At 43.1% G+C, this 23,152-nt stretch overlaps 1 protein-coding gene across 1 annotated transcript in view; it reads left to right on the top strand.

Moving 5' to 3' along the window:
- Positions 1–8,168: 8,168 nt before the first annotated feature.
- Positions 8,169–23,152, top strand: part of LOC144893205 (uncharacterized) — a 30,147-nt gene continuing 15,163 nt past the window's right edge. The window contains exons 1-4 of the mRNA XM_078782861.1: positions 8,169–8,262; positions 8,398–8,500; positions 12,980–13,027; positions 18,975–19,080. Of these exons, the coding sequence (XP_078638987.1) occupies positions 8,419–8,500; positions 12,980–13,027; positions 18,975–19,080 (236 nt within the window). The 5' untranslated portion in view covers positions 8,169–8,262; positions 8,398–8,418. The remainder of the gene's footprint in view (positions 8,263–8,397; positions 8,501–12,979; positions 13,028–18,974; positions 19,081–23,152) is intronic.

Here is a 23,152-nt window from a genome sequence, read left to right as displayed (position 1 = left end):
ATTGGATCACAGAATTGGTTCACCAATCAAAACCTATAAGCTGATTATTTTTTTAGATCTAAAACTCAATTGGTCAAGGCTGCATAAAATCATCAATTTTCATTCTTTGTGTTTTTAACTGTTTTCATTATTTTGGGGAAACAGGAGAAGAAGAAGACGACGTCTGAATACAAATGGATGCAGAAGGGCTTTGCATTTTCAGATGCTTTCTAGTTAGGTGTAGACTGTAGAGGAATACCTTTTGTTTCTGCTAGAGTTTTTTTCTATTTTTGACCTCCGAAAATTTTAAAACTAATGTTCTCAGCAACCGTTGGTCCAATTGACAAGAATTTTTCATCAAGTGAAACTCAAACCTGACTGATCTCTCCATACAGGTTGCTTCTGACAATCCAGACTTGATCTGCTTAACAGAGACTTTCCTCCTTCAAGATGTCTCTGATTCCTTAATATCTCTTCCTGGTTACTCCCTCCTCCGGTATGATAGACCTGAGCCTCGGCCTGGTGGTGGGGTGGCTATCTTTATCAAAAACTCTCTTCCTCACTCTCCTTGCACTGCCCTCTCTCCTCCTCACCCCCAGGAGTACCTCTGGCTACGGCTTCCTCTCCGCTCCCACCTTTTGTTCATATGTGTTCTGTACCGTCCCCCAAACAGTGATGACTCCATCTACATTTCACTGTCTGACAACATGGACCAACTTCTATCCACTCATCCCAACTCTCTCTTCCTCATATGTGGTGACTTCAATTGTCATCATGCCACCTGGTTGGGTGTGGGTTCCTCTCTCACCAGTCATGGCACCTCAGCAAAGGACTTCTGTGACTCACTGGGATTGACACAATCTGTCAATTTCCCGACCCGGATCTCAGCCAATGGAGTATCTTCTCTTCTAGACTTGGTTATGACTAACTTCCCTGCTAATGTCTGCTGCTCTTCTTCTGCTCCAATCGGTTCTTCTGATCATGTGCTTGTCAAAGTGGACATCTCTCTGGCCATTCTCAGAGAGCCTCCTCAGCGTCGACGAGTCTGGCATTTCACTCAGGCCGACTGGGACGGTCTTCAAGCAGCCATCAATCGTCTGGATTGGTCTCCCATCTCCACTGCCTCTGACATCAATTCTTCCTGGGAATTCTTCCAAAGCAAACTGATCTCTCTCATGCACAGATTTATCCCATCTCGCCTTCAGTTGTCTTACCCTTCCTCCCGTCCATGGTACACTGAATCTTGTGGTGAGGCAGTTGCCCTGAAACAACTTGCCTTTGCCTCTTGGAAGGCTAATCCAACTGAAGGAAATCTCAGTTCCTTCCACCAAGCTCGGAACAAGTGTGTGTCTACCCTCAGGAGTGCCAGGAAGCACTATCTCTCCTCACTCAAGAATGAACTCTCAAACCTGTCTCCTTCCTCCAAATCCTGGTGGCGTCTGGTCAAATCCGTTTCTGGTGTTTGTTCCCCCTCCATCCCCTCCCTTACCTCAAATGGCCACACAGTTGACATCGCACGTGACAAAGCCGAATGCCTCAACTCTGTGTTTGCCTCAAAATCCTTAGTCCCAAACCCATCTCTCTCTGTTCCCACCTTTCCCAGTCGAACCAAACTGCTCCTGGACTCTGTGACCTTCTCTCCTGACAAGGTGGAGGAGTTTTTGTCAAACCTCGACTCTGATTCTGCAACTGGACCAGATGGCATCAGCACACGGGTCCTAAAATCCTGCTCTGCCGCTCTATCTCACCCTCTCTCTGTTCTTTTCACCCTATCTTTTGCTCAAGGTCATCTGCCAGCATCCTGGAAATCAGCAAACATTACCGCTTTACACAAAAAAGGTGCAAAAACAGATCCTTGCAACTACAGACCAATCAGCCTGCTCCCAATTATCAGCAAAGTCATGGAATCCATCATTGCTTCGGATATGAAATCTTTCCTCTTCTCCAATGGCTTGATCTCTGATCATCAATTTGGTTTCAGACCAGGTCACTCTACTCTGGACATGCTGCTTCTGCTGTCTCAACAATGGATGGAGGTCCTCAATGCCAAACAGGAAATCAGAGCTGTCTCCCTTGACATATCACGTGCCTTCGATACGGTTTGGCACCCAGCTCTGCTCACCAAACTCTCCTCCTATGGTATCCATGGAAATCTCCATGCATGGCTTGCGGACTTCCTCTCTGGTCGGAGTCAACGTGTGGCCCTGAATGGATTTCTCTCATCTCCCCTTCCCGTTCAGGCTGGAGTTCCCCAAGGCAGTGTGCTGGGCCCTGTGCTTTTTCTGGTCTTTATCAATGATCTCTCCGACTCTCTGGAAAATCCTCTGTATCTCTTTGCTGATGACTCCACTCTCTGCCGCACCATTCCTCTTCCCTCAGATCGGCAGTCTGCAGCCTCCTCACTCTCTGAAGACCTGGACAAAATCACAGACTGGTCAAACATGTGGAACATGTCTTTCAATCCTGACAAATCTCACACTCTTACTATGTCTCTCCGAAAAGATCGACTGGACAACCCTCCCATCTACTTTCTCAACAATCCTCTCCAAGAAGTTCTGTCGCTCAAGCTTTTGGGTCTCACCATCTGCCATGATCTTTCTTGGGAAAACCACATTTCCAAGCTGGCCTCCAAAGCCAGTCGCCGACTGGGCATCCTCCGTCGTGCGAAGTCCTTCCTAGGCACACCTGAGCTCCTCACCACATACAAGGCTTTCATCCGCAGCTCAATGGAATACTGTTCTCCTCTATGGGCTGGTGCTCCTGCCTCACACCTGGCTCGGCTTCACGCTGTTGAATCCAAAGCTTTCAGAATCATTGGAATCTCCCGCGATGAAGCTATCTCTGAGGGCCTTTCACTCACTCACCGCAGGCAGGTAGGTGGTCTTTCTGTCTTCTACCGACTCCTCTCTGGCCTTGCTCCCCCAGCTCTCTCTGTGCTCTGTCCCCCAAATATTCCTACAGGTCGCACAAGATCTGCCAGCCACCCTCTGATGGTTAAACTGCCGAAATCTCGGCTCTCTGCTCACCTTCACTCTTTCATTCCTCTTTTCTCCCGCCTCTGGAACAAACTCCCACACTCACTTCAATCACACTCCTCCCTCCAGGTCTTCAAAACAGCTGTTCACCACCATCTCTTATCTTCCCCCATCCAAAACCTTGATCTTTTCTACCCCCACTAAGTCACCCCAGATCCACCTTGTTTGAAATTCCAACTTCTTTCCTGGAAGTCTTGGCAGTGTCCATATGTTTTATACCTCTCCCACGCCCCCCCCCCTTCCCATGCCTCCCCCCAAAGCCCTCTCCCTCCCACAGTTCTCTCGATGTCTCCATGTCTCTCGGTCCCTGCTCTCAAATGTTGTGTTTGTGTCCTTCCCCCTCTCTCCCCATCTTGTCTACCGCTCCCGATGTTATTTGTTTTGTGTGTCTGTTTGTCTTTCTGTGTGATTAATGTTCGCTCTTTCACGAGCCTCGATCTTGTATACAAAACAAAACAAACAAACAAAACAAAAAAAAAAAAAAAAAAAAAAAAAAAAAAAAAAAAAAAAAAAAAAAAAAAAAAAAAAAAAAAAAAAAAAAAAAAAAAAAAAAAAAAAAAAAAAAAAAAAAAAAAAAAAAAAAAAAAAAAAAAAAAAAAAAAAAAAAAGTCATCGCCGAGGCACGTAGAATTTTTTACTGCTAATTATGACAGCATAGGTCACGTGGTATGGGCACCATCTTGTAAAAACCGAAAACATTTGCACTTCCATATCTCCAAAAACGCTGCACAGAAATAGTTGAGACATGCCTCATTGCAAAGAACTCTCCATGCAGAATAACATATGTGAATGATGATGTCATAGCTGCTGCCGTTATGACGTCATAATTCGACAAGTAAAAACTTTATCCAATCAGGGTGAAATTTCTTGAGCATCTTCTCGGTATAAATTGATGCAGAATTTTTTTCATAATCATGTCGTTGGTCACGTGGTTCGGCCGCCATATTGTTTAAGTGAAAAGCCTGAAAAAACACTAAAAACCCATTTTCTCCAAAACCACTGAACAGATCGAGGCCAAAATTTGCATGCAGAATCGCATACCCATGTCGAACGAAAACGTCAGCGAGCATGACGTCATACGTCACATGGTTTCAGAGTTATGACGTTTTTAAGAATAGACCTTTAAAACTTAGCTCCTCCCTCATTTTTGATCCAATCGAGAGGAATCTTCACAGATGTCTTCAGCATATCAGTCCGCTAAAATGACCTTTTGGAATTTGCGATAGGTCACGTGGTTTGGCAGAGATAAATAATTCAACGGAAATATTTTTAAAAATTATATCTCTTGAACCGCTTCATTTATTGACATGAAACTTTATAATATGGGAGAAGTCATAAAGTATAACAACTGTGCAAAATTTCAAGATGATTGGTTGTACAGTCTGGAAGCTAGAAGTTGTTATTGTGTGAAGAAGAAGAAATGCAACACTCTTTTTCTCAGGTCGTCGAGAGTGGGGAATGAATTAATTTATCACACTGTACAGACGCGCAGGGAGTGATCTCATGGGGTAATTTGAACCTCAAATATAATTCTGATTTCAGATTTGTCAATCGCTCGGGTATATTCACACACGACCAAAACAGATTTGGCAAAATTCCGACTATTTCTGACGAAACTATTGATATGACACTATCGCATATGACACTATCGCATTTTATATTGAGAAGCTGGAAGTTGTATTTTTGTGAAGAAGAAGAAACTCCGCCTGAGCTTCTCAGGCGATCTATATAATAATAGCGTAAGGACTCGACTTTGTTATCCCTTTTACGCCGCACCCAGTGACCCGATGCCCACGGCACTAATGGATTTACGATCTACGAACCGCGCTCTTTGTTTATCACATACAGCCATACTCAAAAAATCTGAATTAGCCGACATTGGGGCCCAAAAGCATCCGATTAACTGCCGATACGACGCCATCTTACGACGCCATCGTACTGGCGTCTGCTGGGCGAAGGCGAAGCAAGCCGTCCGCTGATTGGACAGGCGAAGGCGACAGCAAGCCGTCCACTGAGTGGACAATCCAGAGCATGCATTTGTGCCGGTGTCGGCGATCGTTGTTCATATATGCACTCTTCATTCTCATCTTTCTTACTAACTCTTACTCGGACAAGCAAATCCCCTATGCCATCCATAATGGTACACTCTATCCATACACCACATCCTCCCTTCCGTGGATGTTCCACGGGTTTCGGCTAGTATCAATGATTCTGGCTCTGCGATTTTTCAGGTTTTTTTCTTTAAAAATCACTTTCTCTGCAGTCATTGCACCGATTGACAGGAAATTGTCACCCGAGGTGCGCCTGGACATGTAGAATCTTTAAAGGATAATTATGACGTCACAGGTCACGTGGTATGGCCGCCATCTTGGGAAAACCGAAAAAGATTCCATCTCTTTTCCTCAAAAAGCACTGCGTAGAAAAAATTGAGACCTGGCTCATTGTAAAGAACTCTCCATGAAGAATAACCCATGTGAATGACGATGTCATAGGTGCCTCCATTATGACATCATAATTCGACAAGTACAAAACTTCATCCGATCAGGATGACATTTCTTGAGCATCATCTAGGGATAAATTGATGGAGAAAAAAATATGTTAAAGCAGGGTTGTATCAAAGTGGGGTTTATCAAAGTGGGGTTTATCAAAGTGGGGTTTATCAAAGTGGGGTTGTATCAAAGTGAGGTTGTATCAAAGTGGGGTTGCATCAAAGTTGGGTTGTATCAAAGTGGGGATGTATCAAAGTGGGGTTGTATCAAAGTGGGGTTGTATCAAAGTGGGGTTGTATCAAAGTGGGGTTGTATCAAAGTGGGGTTGTATCAAAGTGGGGTTGCATCAAAGTGGGGTTGCATCAAAGTGGGATTGCATCAAAGTGGGGTTGTGTCAAAGTGGAGTTGTATCAAAGTAGGGTTGTATCAAATTGGGGTTGTATCAAAGTGGGGTTGTATCAAAGTGGGGTTGTATAAAGTGGGGTTGTATCAAAGTGGGGTGTATCAAAGTGGGGTTGTATCAAAGTGGGGTTGTATCAAAGTGTGGTTGCATCAAAGTGAGGTTGCATCAAAGTGGGGTTGTATCAAAGAGGGGTTGTATCAAAGTGGGGTTGTATCAAAGAGGGGTTGTATCAAAGTGGGGTTATATCAAAGTGGAGTTGTATCAAAGTGGAGTTGTATCAAAGTGGAGTTGTATCAAAGTGGGGTTGTATCAAAGTGGGGTTGTATCAAAGTGTGGTTGCATCAAAGTGGGGTTGTATCAAAGTGGGGTTGTATCAAAGTGGGGTTGTATCAAAGTGGAGTTGTATCAAAGTAGGGTTGTATCAAATTGGGGTTGTATCAAAGTGGGGTTGTATCAAAGTGGGGTTGTATCAAAGTGGGGTTGCATCAAAGTGGGGTTGTATCAAAGTGGGGTTGTATCAAAGTGGGGTGTATCAAAGTGGGGTGTATCAAAGTGGGGTTGTATCAAAGTGGGGTTGTATCAAAGTGTGGTTGCATCAAAGTGGGGTTGCATCAAAGTGGGATTGTATCAAAGAGGGGTTGTATCAAAGTGGGGTTATATCAAAGTGGGGTTGTATCAAAGTGGAGTTGTATCAAAGTGGGGTTGTATCAAAGTGGAGTTGTATCAAAGTGGAGTTGTATCAAAGTGGGGTTGTATCAAAGTGGGGTTGTATCAAAGTGGAGTTGTATCAAAGTGGGGTTGTATCAAAGTGGGGTTGTATCAAAGTGGGGTTGTATCAAAGTGGGGTTGTATCCAAGCGGGGTTGTATCAAAAGTGGGGTTGTATCAAAAGTGGGGTTGTATCAAAGTGGGGTTGTATCAAAGTGGGGTTGTATCAAAGTGGAGTTATATCAAAGTGGAGTTGTATCAAAGTGGAGTTGTATCAAAGTGGAGTTGTATCAAAGTGGGGTTGTATCAAAGTGGGGTTGTATCAAAGTGGGGTTGTATCAAAGTGGGGTTGTATCCAAGCGGGGTTGTATCAAAAGTGGGGTTGTATCAAAGTGGGGTTGTATCAAAGTGGGGTTGTATCAAAGCGGGGTTGTATCAAAAGCAGGGTTGTATCAAAAGCAGGGTTGTATAAAAAGCGGGGTTGTATGAAAGCGTGGTTTTATCAAAAGCGGGGTTATATCAAAAGCGGGGTTGTATCAAAAGTGGGGTTGTATCAAAAGTGGGGTTGTATCAAAAGCGGGGTTGTATGAAAAGCGGGGTTGTATGAAAGCGGGGTTGTATGAAAGCGGGGTTGTATGAAAGCGTGGTTTTATCAAAAGCGGGGTTATATCAAAAGCGGGTTGTATCAAAATTGGGGGTGAATCAAAAGCGGGGTTATATCAAAAGCGGGTTGTATCAAAATTGGGGGTGAATCAAAAGTGGGGTTGTATCAAAAGCAGGGTTGTATAAAAAGCGGGGTTGTATGAAAGCAGGGTTGTATGAAAGCGTGGTTTTATCAAAAGCGGGGTTATATCAAAAGCGGGTTGTATCAAAATTGGGGGTGAATCAAAAGCGGGGTTATATCAAAAGCGGGTTGTATCAAAATTGGGGGTGAATCAAAAGTGGGGTTGTATCAAAAGCAGGGTTGTATAAAAAGTGGGGTTGTATGAAAGCGGGGTTGTATGAAAGCGTGGTTTTATCAAAAGCGGGGTTTTATCAAAAGCGGGTTGTATCAAAATTGGGGGTGAATCAAAAGCGGGGTTGTATCAAAAGCGGGGTTGTATCAAAAGCGGGGTTGTATCAAAAGCGGGGTTGTATCAAAAGCGGGGTTGTTTGAAAGCGGGAAGGCGGAGGAAACCGGTCATCACTGCCAGCAGTTGTAATGTGGCAGTTCGCGTTATTATTATATTCGCAACTTGTTTTTCTTGCTTTTACTTTTAGTTTTAGTCTTGCAAATTCGTCAGTGATCGAGGGTGAAGTCGATGAGCTTCAAAATGTCTTTCCCAATTGACATTAAATTCAAATAGGATTGAGGTGTTGTTCTTGCTCTGACGTTTGGGGCTCTGTCAGCAGTGGGCCCTGGGAAACTACCCCTTTTGCCCATTGGTTAAAACGGTTCTGCTCTCACCCAAGTGACTGAGATCAAGGTTTGTTTTTTGACACAGAAAATGGAATGAAACCAGTTTTACTAGTTACCTACGTGAAGCTCGTGGTGATTATTTCAAGAATGTTTGTTTAAACTTTAAAGCTTTAGGTGTCTTTCGGTTTTGGCAAGCTCAGTTTTACTCATAGCACGGACGGAACAGGTTCATCAACGATTCCACCATCAGGTAACAATTAATACCTGCTTGATTCATTTTATAATTGTTTGTACTATAATCCTGTTTTACTGATGGTAATGCTTCTGCTCATTTTCATCAGGGGTTAAACGAACGATCGTCGGTTTGTGCAATCTTAACCCACAGAGTTTCCGAGCTCCATTGATTATGGCGTTTCCAGCTCTATTTCCTCAATCCACGACGTTCCTCATGCCAGTGGTTTTGCGAGCGAGCTACCTGGTGATCTTTGGTGAGTTACCAATTGGGGTCTTTCCCGCTGAGTAGTTATGTTAATTCTCTATCAGAGTATCAGGTACCCTGCGTAATGACCCTCAAACCCTCAACAAGTACCCTACCTAATTCCTCCAAAACCCTCAATAGGTAGCCCACCTAATGCCCCCAAAACTCTCAACAAGTACCTCATCAAATGCCCCCAAAACCCTCAACAAGTACCTCATCTAATGCCTCCCAAACCCTCAACAAGTACCCCACATAATGCCTCCCAAACCCTCAACAAGTACCCACCTAATGCCTCCCAAACCCTCAACAAGTACCTCATCAAATGCCCCCAAAACCCTCAACAAGTACCTCATCTAATGCCTCCCAAACCCTCAACAAGTACCCCACATAATGCCTCCCAAACCCTCAACAAGTACCCACCTAATGCCTCCCAAACCCTCAACAAGTACCCCACATATTTCCTCCGAAACCCTCAACAAGTACCCCACCTAACATGTATCTAATCCTCAACAAGTACCCTACCTAATTCCTCCAAAACCCTCAATAGGTAGCCCACCTAATGCCCCCAAAACTCTCAACAAGTACCTCATCAAATGCCCCTAAAATCCTCAACAAGTACCTCATCTAATGCCTCCCAAACCCTCAACAAGTACCCCACATAATGCCTCCCAAACCCTCAACAAGTACCCACCTAATGCCTCCCAAACCCTCAACAAGTACCCCACCTAACATGTATCTAATCCTCAACAAGTACCCTACCTAATTCCTCCAAAACCCTCAATAGGTAGCCCACCTAATGCCCCCAAAACTCTCAACAAGTACCTCATCAAATGCCCCCAAAACCCTCAACAAGTACCTCATCTAATGCCTCCCAAACCCTCAACAAGTACCCCACATAATGCCTCCCAAACCCTCAGCAAGTACCCACCTAATGCCTCCCAAACCCTCAAAGTACCCCACCTAATGCCTCCCAAACCCTCAACAAGTACCCCACCTAACATGTCTCTAATCCTCCTCAACAAGTACCCCACATAATGCCTCCAAAACCCTCAACAACTACCCACCTAATGCATCCCAATCCCTCAACAAGTACCCACATAATGCCTCCAAAACCCTCAACAAGTACCCCACCTAATGCCCCCCAAACCCTCAACAAGTACCCCACATAATGCCTCCCAAACCCTCAACAAGTACCCCACCTAATGCCTCCGAAACCCTCAACAAGTACCCACCTAATACGTCTGAAACCCTCAACAATTACCCCACCTAATGACCCCCAAACCCTTAACAGGTACTGCACCTAATGTCCCCCCAAATCCTCAACAAGTGCACCACCTGTTGAGGGCACCTATCCCTCAACAGGTACTTGTACCCCATGTAATGTCTCCCCACACCCCCCCCCCCCCCTGCTCCCCAACCCCTCCACCATCCCTTTCATGTTTTGTTTCCAAATTAAACCCTTGTCGTTACTTTAGAGTTTAAGCCCCGAGGAAACATCATTAAAAGACACAAATAATACTTATGGTATTTAAACATGCAGCTGTTAAACTCAATGCATTAAGCGAATTTAGCATTGCATAATTATTTTCACCATAAACAAAAAAACTCCTCTTGTCTCTTGTTTTGGAGATTTTCATACGTCACATCACAGGAAGTGTTTTATGTTACAAGAGCTCCAATTTCCTCTGTGAGACAACTGTCCAAAAATAAACATTGTGTAACACTGGTATTTACCTTTCCAAATCGTTTACACCGTCAGTGATGTGGTAGTTGTTCAGCCAGTTGGTGCTATATGTGGTAATGTTATTAGTGATGGAAACACTTAGTCATCCCCTATCCTCAAATTTCTTGCAAAGGTGAACCATTTAATTCAAACATGATCAGACTCAACCACTATTTTTTGGATCACGGTGATTGATCTTTGGAAGCCTGGGAGTGTTTTCGGCAAAAAAAAGAAAGAAAAGAGAAAAAAAAAAATATTCCCGATTAAAAATATATTTATTATATTAAATATTTGTTTATTAATTATTTATTATTATTATTTATTACATTATTTATTTATTATGTATTTATTTATTATTATTATATATTTAATATTTATTTATATTATTTATTATTATTATTTATTATATTATTTATTTATTATTTATTTATTATTATTATTTATTACATTATTTATTTATTATGAATTTATTTATTATTATTATATATTTAATATTTATTTATATTATTTATTATTATTATTTATTATATTATTTATTTATTTAATATTTATTATTATTATTTATTATATTATTTCTTTATTTATTATTTATTATTATTTAATATTTAATATTTATTTATATTGTTTTAAATATTTAGTATTAAAAATATTTACCCCCGATTTGTGTGTGTGTGTGTGTGTGTGTGTGTGTGTGTGATATCATATTAAATATAAAATTTCCTTATGGGTGTAGGTAGGAGAGTGTTTTGGGCACCTACAAAAAATAGAAAAAAAAACCAAGTCGGTTTCTTCAAAATGCCAGCAGGATTAGAACATCACCGGGCAATGCCGGATACAACTGCTAGTATCTAATAAAGATCCCACAGTGTGCCTTTGCAAAGAGTAGGTGACCTATTGCCAGCACCTGAACGAATTGCAAATTCCTGCCACCTTCGTTCAGTATAATGTGTCTGAATGGTAATACTTCTGGGATGTGGTGACACCCGCCTCTGGAACAAACTCCCTCACTCTCTTCAATCCCACTCATCCCTCCAGGTCTTCAAAACAGCTGTTCACCACCATCTCTTATCTTCCCCCATCCAAAACCTTGATCTTTTCTACCCCCGCTAATTCACCCCAAATCCACTTTTCTGAAATACCGACTTCTTTCCTGGAAGTCCTAGCTCTGTCCATGTGTTTTTTTTTTTTTACCTCTCCCACCCCCACCCCCCTTCCCACGCCTCCTCCCCCCAAGCCCTCTCCCTCCCACTGATCTCCCGATATCCCTGCTCTCAAATGTTGTGTTTGTGTGCCTCCCCCTCTCTCCCCATCTTGTCTCCCGTTCCCTTTATTTCGTCTTATGTGTCCGTTTGTTTTTTTGTGATTAATGTTAGCTCTTACACGAGCCTCGATCTTATATACAAAAAAACAAAAACAAATTGTAACCCTTGCCAATGGACCACCAAAGCCGAATCAACGTTGTGTAAGAGCATAGCTGTGTGTGTGCTGGTTGCCCGAACAATGCCCACAAGGAGGCCCACGTAGGTGATGGACGGATGCAATCCATACGAATCTGAAGGAAGACAAGATCTCATCGGATGTATGATGTGAAGATGCAACAACATCCAGGGCAGGGTGATGAGCTATATACTTAAAGACATGCCCATCCATACAGATACCACCTACAGAGAGCAACACCGAGAACAAGCCGAATATGAAATGCGATGTCCAGAGTGCCAACGTACCTTTCACAGAGAAAGTCACATGAAGAGACACAAATGTTTGGCAGAAAGGTAGAAACCAGTTTCACATTAGCTTGGAATTTATTTGTGTCAAACCTGCAAAAATGGTTCCGCACCCATGGAGGTTTCACAATTCACACATGTAGACCAGAAGACCCCCAGGAGATTGCCCCTCAAACTCTTTGGCTTTAACCTCCTCCCCCTACCCCTCCCCTCTCTAATCATGGATGGCATCACCGAATCCAGTAGCGAAACTAGAACGGCACTCAGTAGAGAGCAAACCTCCACCTGGTTGCCCATATCACTCAATGGTGAAGAATCACTTAAAAATTCTACCAGCTGGATCCGGATCCGGATCTTCACCAAAACTGAATCGATTCTTCCTTGTCAGACACACAATCTGTCCACCAAGTTTCATCCAAATCCGTCCACAACTTTTTGAGATATCCTGCTATATGTCGTTTTTGGCCCAATCTCCCAATGGTGAAGAATCACTTAAACAATTCCAGTTGCCGGATCCGAATTCGGATCTTCACCAAAATCTAATCATTTCGTCCTCGTCACATACGCTGCATCTCTGCCAAATCCGTCCAAATCCGTCCACAACTTTTTGAGATATTTTGTTCACAAACGGACAGACAGACAGGGGTGAAAACATAACCTCCATCCATCCACCTTTGGTGGCGGAGGTAATAAGAGGACAGGTGTGTGTGTGTGTGTGTGTGTGTGTGTGTGTGTGTGTGTGTGTGTGTGTGTGTGTGTGTGTGTGTGTGTGTGTGTGTGTACATGCCCGTGTGCCTGTATGCTCTTAATATAATACAAAATGTAATTGTCTTTCACATTTTTTACATCTTCATTCATCAATTTGAAAGCAATGTACTCACATAATCCTGTTCCAACATCCCTTTAATCCCACATCCTTGCTTTGCGCTCTTGATTGATTGTGATATTTAGTAAGAATCCACCATTTTTTGAGACAGCGTGTCAAACTGAAATCGATATAAGCAACATTTCCATGCGTCAATTTTTATTTCCTTGTTTGTAGGTCTTTCATCAGTGACTGCAGGCATAAAAGAGAATAACACATATACAAGTGAGTGCTTTGGTCACAACTTGATTTTGGTGAGCACACTGGTAGCTGGTTTTCATCCCTCAAGTTCCATTGTAAATACCATAAAGAGGTACTTACTGCAAGGTGTGCAGAGTTCTCGTGTACTGTGTGCACAAGCGCATTGCACACTCTTTTGGAAGAAAGTTCAAGTTGGCTGCCTCATTCCTCTAAGCCAATGGAAGTCCACAAAGGTTAATTTTTTACGGCGTAGCCCGTAGGGAAATGCCTTCTGGACCAGCGTTTGTCTGTCCGTCTGTTATATGTACTGTATGTATGTGTCTCACAAACGTCCACCAATCAGAGCTGAGGATCTGGTCACATGACAGGGGGCAGCAGATCCTTCACTCAGCAGATCCAAGCCCGGCTACGCCTTGATAACAGTCTTGTTTGATGAAAATGCAAATAATTTCAACAATGAGAGACTGGAAGTCTTACAACTGAGCAGGAAGCCCTTGATTGTTCTTGTTAGGATCATTTTTATTTTTATTCTAGTTCCACTGATTTTTTTGGTGAAATGACTTTTGAAAAAAAACTGTTACAACTGGCTATGCCAATCTGTGCATGTTTACAGCACAACCTTGGACCCTAATCCTAACGAATTAGTTTTTGAATTTTGTCCTGTATTGGTGGCCATCTTCGATTTTGTCCTGTATTGGTGGCCATCTTGGATTTTGCCCTGTATTGGTGGCCATCTTGGATTTTGTCCTGTATTGGTGACCATCTTGAGTACCAGTTGAGTACCAGTTCACTGGTAATTCCCTGCTTGTCGTTAAAGGCGGCAAAATGGGTTGGCGTCAGGAAGGGCATCCGGCCGTAAAACATTGCTTCAAAAAGGGGACCGAAAAAAACAACAACAACCACAGTTCCCGAAAAAGGCCAACCCCCGCTTGCGGGGAAAAATGGCCTCTAAAAGGTGGGTTTTTTTTATTGGTGACCATCTTGGATTTTGACCTGTATTGGTGGCCATCTTGGATTTTGTCCTGTATTGGTGGCCATCTTGGATTTTGTCCTGTATTGGTGGCCATCTTGGATTTTGTCCTGTATTGGTGACCATCTTGGATTTTGTCCCAAACGTAAAACAATCTTCATCTCCAGAACTGCTAAACTGATCGCCATGAAAGTTGGCGGACACCTTAAGCCAAGGCGCTATTAAAGTGCGAGTTTGAAACTTCTGTTCGAAAAACACTGGAAGCTCACTATTGGTCCAATATGTTACAACGTTACACAATCACAAAACTCTAAAATTTGACGAAAGAAGTAGCTTATTATACGTAGTTTGGCTCACTGATGCTGAATTGGCCACAAAATCTGTTTTTTTTCCTGCTGATGATATATTTGGGTTCCGTTTTCCCAGAAAACATAGAGATGGCGCTCATGTGGGAGGCAGATTCGGACTGCTTGGAAGCAGACAGCACTGTCCGCAGCTCTAGTTTACCTTATTCTTCTCACATCTGACATGGAGTATTCCATTGCCAGGATTGTCTAGTTGACAGGACTGTTTGAGTGTTCCATCTATTGCGACATGGCCATAAAACTTGCTATCTCTCGAGTGGCCGAGCACTGATATAAAGCTGTGCTGTCAAAAATAATCCAAAGTAATGGCTGAAGAGGTTGTGGCACACAAAAACGTACGCCTTGAACCCACCCCTTCCAGGATCAAATTTGTTATAGTAAAAGAACATACGAATTGTATTATTTCTAATCACTGCAGCGAATGCATTGTAATTGCATTTGACCGTGCAGAATCAAAAAATAAATCTCTAGATTTCCTGCAAAATAATTTGTCCACCAAGTGGGTATAACTGCCTATTTTGGACATTATAACCCCCATGGACATTCTCAATCCTGATTCCTTATGCGCTCAATAATAAATAAATGAAAAATTCCGTTCAATTAAACAGTCGTACACCGTCCAGTCAGACTTCTGCATGCCTCAACCAGGCACCATCATTTAAACCACTTCGAAATTTGGACAAGATTCAATTTCTCGTCAGATTATTGACCTTTATTGGATTTCATGCTCATTGTACTCTAATCAATTTTTTAGTTCACCTGGAACGAGGTTCAGGGGAGCTTATGCGATGGCGCGTTGTCCGTCCGTCAGTCCGTCCGTCCGTCCGTAAACACTTGAAACTTCTTCTCCGAAACCGCCAATGGGATTGCGACCAAATTTTGCATAAATTATATTTGTTGTGTTGTGACTAAAGTTTGATCAAGGCATTAAATAAATCCGGCCTTGAAGGGGTGCATGGAGGGATTGGAGGGTTGTCCCCCAAAATAGGTATTTTCTTTTTTCTCAGAATATACACACCCAATTCTGATGAAACTTGACCACAACCTTAATCACCCGTGTTGTACCAAAGTTTGTTGAAGCCATTAGAAAAAAATCGGGCCGTGAGGGGTCTACTGGGGGGTGGCCCCCCAAAATAGGTGTTTGCTCTTTTCTCTGAAACTTCATACACAATTTCAAAGAAACGTCCTCACAACCTTCATCACCTGTGATGTAACAATCTTTGTTCAAGGCATTAGAAAAATTGGGGTCTGAGGAGGTATACAGGATGGGGGAGGTGGGTAGGGGTTGCCCCCCAAAATAGGTATTTTTTTGTTTGTTTGTTTAAAGTCTTATGATTGTGTTAATATGATTCTACATGCTGCCCGGTCTTCCAGCAACCATTGAATTTGGTTTAAAATACCTCCAGTCAGTGTAGTATACTGTTTATTGTACCAGGTGAGCGCCAGGGGTATTGCCCCTATGTTTTATTGTTATTTCTGTGTTTGCTGTAACGACTTATGGTGATTTAAGGTTGATGTGGACATTTTTATTGCAGAACATATAAAAATAACAATTAATTACTGAAATTTTGTGGAATGATATTGTAACAAGACCCGGTCTTGCCCGAAGTGATTGAGCCAGGTCTCACCAGAGGTTACCCCTGCCGAATGCCCAAACGAGAGGTGTGACTGCACACGTTTAGGAATACCATGGAAGTGGGAGAACTACGAGTATAATTTGGTTTGTGCGCCAAGGTTTTGTAGCGCTTATTTTTTCAAACAATTATTTATAATGTTGGAGGAGCGCTTGGAATTAAAAAAAAAACTAAAATGGCACTTGGTAGAGCGCATACCTGCACCTGGCCACTGATAAGCCGGATCTACAACCGCACCTTAACCAAAATCCAATTGGCTTGTTCTTGTCACCTACCAAAATCATCCACCAAGTTTTGTTATAATCCGTCCACAACTTTTTGAGATATTGTGCTTTCTTTTTTTTTTTTGTCCCTGTCACTCTCAATGGTGAAGAATCACTTTAAAGATTCTTGTATCGATATTACAGATCCAGATCTTCACCAAGATATCATCAATTATTCTTTGTCAGCTTTTCTTTTTTTGTCTCTGTCACTCCCAATAGTGAAGAATCACTTTAAAGATTCTTGTATCTGGATACAGATACAGATCCAGATCTTCACCAAGATATCATCAATTATTCTTTGTCACACACCCAACCTGTCCACCAAGTTTTGTCTGAATCCGTCCATAACTTTTTGAGATATCCTGTTCACAGACAGACAGACAGACAGACGGGAATGAAAAAAAACGTCCGTCCACCTTCGGTGGTGGAGGTAACAACAACAGCGATCAAAGGAAAAGATAATAGGTTTAACTTTAACAGGGATGGGAAGACTATAAAGCAAATAGTATCTGAAAGGGGAAAAAAAGAAAGATAACGAATCTGGCGGTACCGCTTCCGCTTAACTGAACAAGCACGGCCTCAATGCCTACCTTAAAATAGCAGACCCGTGTTAAAAAAAACACAGCACACGAGAGGGGGAGAGAAAAACATAGGGGCAATACCCCTGGTGCTCACCTGGTAGAATAAACAGGATACTGCACTGACTAAAGGTATTTTAAACCAATTTGAATGGTTCCTAGAACACAGGGCAACATGTAGAATCATACTAACATAATCATAAGACTTTAAACAAGCAAAGTAAAAAATACATATTTTGGGGGGAAACCTCTCCTCCCCCCAACCCCATATACCTCCTAAGACCCCAATTTTTCTATTGCTTTGAACAAACTTTGGTGCACCATGGGTGATGAAGGTTGTGGTCAAGTTTCATCAAAATTGAGTGTAGTTTCTGAGAAGAAAGCAAATACCTATTTTGGGGGGCAACCCCCCTTACACCCCTAAAGGGGCAGATTTGTTTTTAATGTCGTGAACAAACTTTGGTACATCATGGGTGATGAAGGTTGTGGTGAAGTTTCATCGAAATCGTTTATGTAGTTTTATAAAAGAAAGCAAATACCTATTTTGGGGGGTCAAACCTGGACCCACTTTGATCCCCCGTAGACCTCCTTAGATCCAGATTTTCTTAGTGTCGTGGACAAACATTGGTACATCATTGGTGATTAAGGTTGTGGTGAAGTTTCATCAAAATTGAGTGTAGTTTCTGAGAAGAAAGCAAATACCTATTTTGGGGGGCAACCCCCCCCCCCCTTACACCCCTAAAGGGGCAGATTTTTTTTTTAATGCCGTGAACAAACATTGGTACATCACGGATGATGAAGGTTGTGGTGAAGTTTCATCGAAATAGTTTGTGTAGTTTCAGAGGAAAAAGCAAATACCTATTTTGGGGGGCAACCCCCCCTTACACCCCTAAAGGGGCAGATTTTTTTTTTAATGCCGTGAACAAACATTGGTACATCACGGATGATGAAGGTTGTGGTGAAGTTTCATCGAAATAGTTTGTGTAGTTTCAGAGGAAAAAGCAAATACCTTTTTTGGGGGTCAAACCTGGATTCACTTTGACCCCCAGTAGACCCCCTTAGACCCCGATTTATTTTAATGCCGTGAACAAACTTTAGTCACAACACAACAAATATCATTTGTGCCAAATTTGGTCGCAATCCCTTCAGCGGTTTCGGAGAAGAAGTTTCAAGTGTTTACGGACGGACGGACAACGCGCCATCGTATAAGCTCCCCTGAACTTCGTTCCAGGTGAGCTAAAAATAAGGGGAGGCAGAAAAGTTTGAAGCAGATGGGTTCTTGCAGTGTCAGGTGAGGTGTGGTGCAGATAAGTGATCACGTGGTTGTGTGGTGTGTGGCGTACTCCACAGGTTCAGCATGCAGACTCTCACTCGGCGTGCTGACACCTGCTGCCATTCGACTCCTGTCTCAATTCCAGCGCTGTTGCTGACTCTGATTGACCGGCTGTCTCTCGCAGAAAAATCTTGTCTTAACTCCTTCTTCTCTGATGCTGGCCAATTAATTAATGTCCTTTAACCCACTTTTAGTTACAATATTGTCTACCCTCAAAAATTATACAGGAAATGACATTAATTAATTCTGGGTAAAATAAAACCAAGATGGCAGCCAACATAGTAACGTGTGTCCTGGAACAGGGGTGTATCGTTAAGTGCCATGAGAATGAGAGCAGCAAACCAGCTGGAATTTACAGGAGAACGTCTGCCGATGTATTTCATGCAACTGCGTGAGAATTTCTGGATTACACACATCAGTGAAATGGCGGAATAATTGGACGTCACTGTTTGTCCTTTTGAAAACACAGAAGATTTTGATGTCGGTGTTGGAACTCGCCTTGTGATTTTCATTCCTGGACCATTCAGAACACCCGTGTAGAATCCAGTGGAGGAATAATGAAGACGTCACGACATGTATCATGAAATAGTGTCCAAAAGATTTGTCTGCAGATGGAATCGAGGGACTACAAATAGAACGGCCAAATGCGTACATGTAGAGCAGGAGAATACGTTGAGGAATAGGTGACGTTTCATCAACTCTCCTGTACTTTTTATTTTTACCAAACTGAAAAGTCCACATGAACCTGCTAACATCAGTATTTTTAATTCGTATCTTAGATTCTTCATTTGATTGTTAATACTGTTTGTGTTTGGTTGATTGTTACAGACAAACTGGCTCTGCCAATTGGGCTCAGCCTAGGAATCTGCATTCCTATCCTCGTCGTGTTGGTGGGTGTGATTGTCCACCTGTACTATCAAAGGTCCCATCCATCGTAAGTACTGTTACAATAATACGACTTGTGCTGGTGATGGGTGTTGCCATTAGGTGGGCTGTTACATCATCTGTTTGGTACACTGGTATGATTGGTCAAATTCCCTTTTCCTGGGTCAAAGTTCCTTTGTACTTGCTTACCTTATACGAGTACACATTGGATTCTGATACAAAATTAGAAATCAATTGTATTTCTGTGAATAATATCAAATTTTTTTTGATCACCAATTAGTTCATTACATTCGTACTTTTTAGGTAGAGTTGAATGAGCAAAGCCACAAGAAACCGCACATACATTACGGCACTTATGAGACCAGTGGGTACAAGATGCACAAGAAATCGGACTTTCCGTTAGGTTAGGGCAGCAATCTTTAGTGTTTCAGGCCTGATTTAAACCCGTTAATGAGCACAGATTTTGATGCGGTCAATATATTTTTGTTGGGCATCAGATATGAAGCTTGTGGCCAAGTTTCATCAAATTCGTGTGTTTTGGTCAAGCAATAATGACAAGTATTTACAGACTCGCTCACTGAATGACTGCCTTACCTACGGACATATAGAGCCACCTTTAGAAGCCATTTTTCCCCGCAGAGCGGGGGTTGGCCTTTTTGTGGCACCGTGGTCCCCTTTTTTGAAGCAATGTTTTATGGCCGGATGCCCTTCCTGCCGCCAACCCTGTTAGTCGCCTCTTGCGACACGCAGGGAATTACCAGTGACCTGGTACTCAATTTGTGGACCTCGGAAGGATGACAGGCTGAGTCAACCCCTCTGGTGTTAATTCAGCGATCGACCGGGATTCAAACCCAGGATCCTAGGATCCCAAGCCGGCACCCTAACGGCTAAGCCAACACCAGGCTACCTACGGACATATATTGATCGCATAAGCTCACCAGACTAAAGTCCAGGTGAGCTATAACAACAAATAACAATGACTCGGGGAGAAACAGAATGGAAAAGAATGGCTCCCATGATGTAGGTGTTAAGACGCTGCCTTGTGGAACCACAGCCTGAAGAGAAAGAAGCGATGTGTGCAGAAAAGATTGTGGATATGCATGATTGAGTACATTTGCTTATGATTGGCAGGAAATTTTAACGATTAAGTGAGGAGGACGAGACACCAACACAGGGAGACAATTCCACAATTGGGAGAATAAGGCGGCAGAGGAATGCAGATCAGGAACCAGCCTGGACTTTGAAAGGATGAGCAGTTGAGGGTTTCTTGAAGAAGGTGTGGCCTATGGTGGCTGGGGAAGGGCAAATGGAGGAGGAGTAAGGCAGATGTAAGCTTATTTAAAATATAGAGCCCACAAACTTGCTGCCAATGGGAGAGTAACAGTACCTGAGAATCTGCCTCCTGCCTTGAGATTCCAATGGTGGGAAGCAGGAGAGTAACAGTTCCTGTGAATACCTTGTTTATGACCACCTCAGAGGAGCAAGCTGAGAAGCAGGAGCACGAGCACAGGTTGGGGATTCATACTCCATGGAACTCCATATGAAAGCTTTACACACTGTGATGGGCTGATGGGCTCAGTGCAGCTCAGGAATGCCTCAACTCTACGGACAATACTCAGGTGGGACTCGCTACTCAGGGGGAACGGGGGGGGGGGGGGGGGGGGAGGGGGAGGGCGAAACTCGCCTTAGGTGTCATTTTAGAGATATGATCCTGCCACATGAAGTGAAGACCAAGGAGTTCCAGGGATTGCACCTCGCCCAGTGGCTCTCCAGAGAAATGGATTGGATAGTTTAAATGCAGTCTATCCTTGGAGAGAGACATTGTGAGAACATGTGACTTTCTGGCATTTAACATCAAGTTGAAGTGGCTGACCAGCTGCTTATCTTATCCAAGTCTGATGACGGGAATTCAGTAGTGGTCGGCCTTTAACAAGAGATATCTATCATTCTGCGCAGGGTGGAGGCATCGGCAAAATGGTCAAGTTGGTTTTCAAAAGAATCAGATGGATTATTTATATTTATTGAATCAAGAATAACGTAGGTTCTAAGTTGCTGCCTTGTGGAGCTCCAGTCTGAAGGGAAAGATCATGGGAAAGGACAACCACCTACGGTTTCCACTGATAAAGGAAACCAAACAACCACCTGAGCAGGGAGCCTTGAATACCAAAGGAAGACAACCTTGAAATCAAAGCTGGGTGTCAGAACATGTCAAAGGGTCGAGACATATCCAAAAATATTCTCCTAACCACCTTTTATGGTTCATGCAGGCATCCATTACTGCGTCAGAAGGATTCATATATCCAAGGTTGAAAGCCATTTTGGAATTCAAAGCAGTTGTCAGAGATTAGTGATTTAGAAAAGTGAGAGTGCCTGATGATGGACTCTACTACTTTGCTTATGATATGGAGAAGATTGATTGGTTTGTAGTTGAGGATGTCCTTTTGTAACCTCTTTTATGATGTTTGCAACTTTCCAAAATATATGAAGCTGCCCATCCGAGGAGGACCTGTAAAAGTGAGACAAGAGAGGGCTCCAAAATGCCACACCACAATAGGACTGAAGCACAGTTACTGAGAATTAGGGCAATTGTATTGTCAGGAGTGGTTGCAGTGGAGGTGATAATCTGGGTAAGAGATTTCTCTTCCACGGTAGAGAAGAAGCCCACATGCTATAAGGGAAAATGATGGATATTGGAAGTGACTGATTTTGGGATATTGGTCCATTGAGTGAAGCCAGAGTTCAAGAAGTCTGCTTTTCCCAAAGTGGAGTCCATTTTGACTCCACCCTTTGAGAGGGAAGGAATTCAACCTAAGTAAGACCTGACCATGAGCTTCCACCAGGCGTTGGAAGATGGTGAGAGGCTGGAATGTTTGGAATGCAGACGAACCTGAGGTTGAGCCCCGTCTCTCTATAGGATAGATACACAATAGGCAGGTAATTACAATCAGTCGGGTTTGCTTTCAGGGGGAGAATGTTTCTCACCACATGCATCGGTTTACCAGGGAGGGTTGAGTTGATGGACAGAAAAATGGAATTCCAGTGGGATGAACTTGTTTAGAAGAGAAATTAGTGGTTAGTCTTCTGATTGAGAATTAGTCTTCTGGACTTGGTTATGACTAACTTCCCTGAAAATGTCTGCTGCTCTTCTTCTGCTCCAATCAGCTCATCTGATCATGTGCTTGTCAAAGTGGACATCTCTCTGACCATACTCAGATAGCCTCCTCAGCGTCGACGAGTCTGGCATTTCACTCAGGCCAACTGGCACGGTCTTCAAGCAGCCATCAATCATCTGGACTGGTCTCCCATCTCTACCGCCTCTGACATCAACTCATCCTGGGAATTCTTTCAAAGTAAATTGCTCTCTCTCATGCACAGATTTATCCCATCTCGTCTTCAGTTGTCATACCCTTCCTCCCGTCCATGGTACACGGAATCTTGTGGTGAGGCTGTTGCCCTGAAACAACTTGCTTTAGTCTCCTGGAAAGCAAATCCAATGGAAGGAAATCTCATTTCCTTTCACAAAGCCCGAAACAAGTGTGTGTCCACCCTCAGGAGAGCCAGGAAACAATATCTCACCGTTCTCAAGGCCGAACTCTCTTATCTGTCTCCCTCTTCCAAATCCTGGTGGCGTCTGGTCAAATGTGTTTCTGGTGTTTGTTCCCCCTTCATCCCCTCCCTCACCTCAAACGGCTTAACGGCTGACTCCGCACGTGAAAAAGCTGAATGCCTCAACTCTGTGTTTGCCTCTAAATCTTGTGTCCCAAACCCATCCCTCTCTGTACCCACCGTACCCAGTCGTACCCAGCTGCTCCTGGACTCTGTGTCCTTTCCTCCTGACAAGGTGGAAAAGTTTCTGTCAACCCTCGACTCTGATTCTGCAACTGGACCTGACGGCATCAGCCCACGGGTCCTAAAATCATGTTCTTCCGCTCTTTCACTCCCTCTTTCTGTTCTCTTCACCCTCTCTTTTGCTCAAGGCCATCTGCCATCTGCTTGGAAATCAGCCAATATCACCGCTTTGCACAAAAAGGTGCAAAAACAGATCCTAGCAACTACAGACCAATCAGCCTTCTCCCAATTATCAGCAAAGTCATGGAATCCATCATTGCTTCAGATATGAA

The sequence above is a fragment of the Myxine glutinosa genome, chromosome 1 (assembly GCF_964187855.1).
Source record: "Myxine glutinosa chromosome 1, kmMyxGlut1.1, whole genome shotgun sequence".
In the NCBI taxonomy this organism is placed as follows: Eukaryota; Metazoa; Chordata; class Myxini; order Myxiniformes; family Myxinidae; genus Myxine; species Myxine glutinosa.
The sequence above is the reverse complement of the archived record's forward strand: the minus strand, read 5'-3'. Positions and strand labels throughout refer to the sequence as shown.